At 40.7% G+C, this 4,173-nt stretch overlaps 1 protein-coding gene across 1 annotated transcript; it reads left to right on the forward strand.

Annotated features, from left to right (window-relative positions):
• The first annotated feature begins 505 nt into the window (after window positions 1-505).
• LOC130167978 (olfactory receptor 52K1-like) lies at window positions 506-3,966 on the forward strand. Its single transcript, XM_056374530.1, has 2 exons — window positions 506-1,545; window positions 3,678-3,966. Exons 1-2 carry the CDS (start codon window positions 656-658, stop codon window positions 3,754-3,756), a joined length of 969 nt encoding a protein of 322 aa, XP_056230505.1. The 5' UTR covers window positions 506-655; the 3' UTR covers window positions 3,757-3,966.
• Window positions 3,967-4,173: the final 207 nt, after the last annotated feature.

Below are 4,173 nucleotides of genomic sequence, written 5' to 3' on the forward strand. Positions count from 1 at the left end.
TAGATTTTGTATGTAAGATCTCAAACTTCCAAGTGACTACTGATCTATAATTATAGTGGTATAGAAGCAGGCAGTCACATCAAATTTAAATACTCAAGTAAAGTTCAAGTACTGCAACACTGAACATTACTGGAGTAAATTTACTTAAATTAGTTCCTTCTCTGAAATAACGCACAGCACAAATGTTCACAGATGATCTTTGAATGTCAGATGTCACAGAGGTATCAATGTTAGTGTTAGCAGCCATCACTGAGTCCTGTGAGGAGAGATAGAGAGCTGCGTGTGTATCTGTGTCTCCAGCTGTGTGTGTGACACATCAAATAAAAGTTACATTTTACATTTGATTGATGCTAAATGTCACAGCACAGGTGTCCTCACAGAGCAGTTCACTACCATAAATATTATGTGTGTATTTATATCTGGATTACAGACTGTGTGCTTGAAGAAGTGAGATTTCAGATTGTGTTGTAACAATGAAAGATGAACGTAGTGTGGGTCTCCATTTCTTTATTGGTTGTGTGCAAATGGAAAGCAGGTTACAAAGACATATTCTGCAGCTGTGGATAACTGAACTGACTTCACAGATGAATGTGTCTCTGTTCTCAGGCTGATTGAACTGAAACCCTGGACGAGGAGGTTGTAGGAGAAGAGGAGGATGGACAACGTCTCCTCACACAAACATTTCATCCTCGATGGCTTCAGTGAACTGGGAGCTCTGAGGCCCGTCCTCTTCATCCCGTTCTCCATCATGTTCATTGTGTCGCTGTCGGCCAACTCCCTGCTGCTGTACATCATCATCTCACAGAGAAGCCTCCACTCCCCGATGTACATCCTCATCGCCGGCATGGCGTGCGTGGACCTGAGCCTCCCTCTATTCTTCGTCCCCAACATGCTGCTGAACTTCCTGTTTGACTGGAGGGGAATCTCTCTGATTGGCTGCCTGGTTCAGATGCACTTCATTCACTTTGTTGGAACTTTTCAGTGCACTTTACTGGCGTGGATGGCATTGGACCGCTACTTCGCCATCTGCACGCCACTCTACTACCATGAAGGCATGGCACTACAGAGGTTTCTCAGGTTTATGATCCCACCTGTGATCAGAAACATCCTCATAATCACAGCGTTTGTGAGTCTTGCAGGGCCCTTGTCCTTCTGTGCTTCTAATGTGATAAATCACTGTTTCTGTGAGCACATGGCCTTGGTGGAGCTGGCCTGTGGAAGCACCACCATTAACAACCTGGTGGGGTTACTGGCTGTGTTCCTCATCCCTGTGGCCGACTTCATCTTCATCGCTGCCTCTTATGTGGTGATATTCAGGTCTGTGCTGAAGTCCGGCAGATCAGGTATCAAAGCTCTTGATACTTGCATCACCCACATTGTGGTCATCAGCATCAGCCTGACTGTGGCGCTTACTGCTTTCCTTTCCTACCGGATCAGAGTTGGTCTTCCTGCCGCTAGTCAGGTTTTCTTCAGCACCATGTACCTGCTGTTCCCAAGCTGCTTCAACCCGATCATCTACGGCGTCAGAACCACAGAGATAAGAAAGCACATCCTGAAGACGCTGACATGCTGTCACTTTATACACACTGGGTCCCACTCTTAAAGGTTCTGTAAGCTAGATTTTAAACAATACTACAGCAGCAAACAACTATTTTCTATGTAAAGATATAGTGGCGTAAAGGCATTGTGAGCAGAGAACGAAGCCACACCCCTCTGTGTGTGTTGTAATATGAGTTTCTCTGGTCTTTGTTTTGGTATCCGACAGCATGTGTGTGTTAGTGCATGTGAGTCCCACCTGTTAAACTGTTGGTCCTACCCACGTTTATAAACACACAGGCTCTGCTCACAGGTGTGGTGGCTCAGTGAAGCGTTCAGGTGAAAGTGACCTTCCAGAAATTCCTCCTCCTAAAAAGGCCTCAGACAGATGAGACCAGAGCACAGGAGGACTGTACTGAAGACTATCAGTTCAAATCCTGGTCGGCCAGTCCCAGCTCATCAGTCCAAGGCTGAATTTCTTTTTCTTTCTGACCGTGGAGACAATACCGGTCTAGACTTACTATAAGTAACTTGATGGCTACATAATGTTACATGTCTGTTTTCGTTAGTGACGGCTACAGTAGACATGATAACATTAGCTAACTTACTGCAGAATTTGTTTTGGTCTGAAATGCTGGTGGTCTAGAGCGACATTTAGTTGCAATGATGATCATTTACAGAACCTTTAACCAACAAACAAATGTAATATAATGTATAATGTATGATTATCAAGAATCTAGTTTCCATGAGGAAAACAAAAAATTTATCAGAAGCTACCAAAAATGTAAATGAAAATGCTCCAAATTGAAAATGCTCCATTATGAGATCGGTGCAGGATACTCTCCTTTCCAGGAGGGTGAGAAGGGTTAGGCAGGAGAAGGGACACCTGAGGTCAATCATCATATTTGTATCTCCTCAATATGGAAGCATGCATTCACAAAATAAAAGAAACAGACACCTTATCTTTTAATCATCATCAGGGTCTCATTTCATTCTTTCTTTCCATTTTAAATCAAAAACGAAAAAACAAGAAAATTAGCCATTTTTCCAGTGCCCATGAGCATTAAATATAGAGTGGAACAGTTTTTTGGTTTGGTGTCATTTCCATTATTCCTTTTTTCCTTGTGAATTAAAGACCACAGGTAATTGAAATCAATGGAGATGGTGAACAGGAAGTAAATGAAACCACCAAAATAAAAGGGAAAGTGAAGTGTGTTAGAACTTTACTTCCATTAGAACAAGGCAATTGTTAATGAACTGGTAGCCTCTAGGTTCAGATTAAGCTAAACGTAGCTAGTGTGATAAATAGGCTAGTGATATAATTTTAGTTGAGTGGTAATAATTAATATTGTGGAAACTGTTGTCCCTACTCCACATTCCGTACCCAAATACATCTATAAAGTCACCAGCAGAGGTCCCCAACACCCACTGTGAAGGTTATAACATTGACATAGTTTTAAATAATAGTAATTATAATAATAATGATAATTCAAAAATTACATTTTAAATTAAATCTGCATTCCTCTAATTCTAACAGTATGTAATACCAGCTGGTAAAAAAGGCTACTACCAAGTAAAAGGCTACTACAAATAAACCATCTTTTTTTTTCATTTTGTTTTAATGTTTTTTTTTTTTTTTTTTATCATTGCAAGTCTGCAAACCATTTATATAACATGATGAACATGCAGAACAGAGAGGTTCAGGAGATCCTTTGTTCCCACTGCCATCAGGCTATACAAAACCTCAGCCAAAGGAAGTGGACTAATCTAATTAATGTTGTTTATTTATTAGTGCCACGGGTGCTCAGCTCCGAGGCACTCATCTACAGCTAGAATAGCTGAGAGCATCTATTAATATTCTCTTTCGGGTTTATTATTCTTCCGCCAAATTTTGGCGCGTAACTCGTCCCGCAGCTTTGAGAACACCCTGGTAATATATACATCAAAACGTGCGTCCTGATCCCGAAAGAGGTGCTATGACTTTTGGTGTTAAAATTCCAATTTTTCCCAAAGTTATTCCCAAAAAACTGGGAACAAATAATGCATTAGGAATGCATTGGAATTTTCTTAGAAACCCACCTTTTTTTTATAAAATTGCACCTTTTTTCTGAGTCACCCAGCTCTCTCATACCTGCACGTAGAAATGTGATTCAAACTATAAAACAGAGGAAAACTTCTGCTCTCTCAAAAAGACAGGAACTGTTTTTACATAACATGTAAACTTTTCAAACTGTGAGCACTCAAAGGAGGAGTGCAAATCACTTTTTCTTCAAAGTTAGAGTGACAGCGTCAGTTGGCTAGAGTGCGTGAAGCAGTAAAAAATAACCATTATTTTTATTTTTAACTCGAACTCGCGGCCAAACCGTAAAAAGGAGACAAATAATTCTTTCTGAAAATATAGACATAGTTGTTGGGATTCATAAAATGTAACTTTGACAGGCAGGGTCTGCCCAAAATTTAAACGGGGGTGCCGAGTCCGGCAGCAATACCTGTCTCACTCAGACACCTAATGTAATCGTCTTTTTTTTTTCAAAGAATCTCACTCTGTCTTCGCACTGAGCTTACTCACTCATTTTAAGGAATATCTGAATAAAATATAGACTGTAGAAACTTCTGGCTTCAGTGTCTGGCACGGTC

This window comes from Seriola aureovittata, chromosome 4, assembly GCF_021018895.1.
Source record: "Seriola aureovittata isolate HTS-2021-v1 ecotype China chromosome 4, ASM2101889v1, whole genome shotgun sequence".
NCBI lineage: Eukaryota > Metazoa > Chordata > Actinopteri > Carangiformes > Carangidae > Seriola > Seriola aureovittata.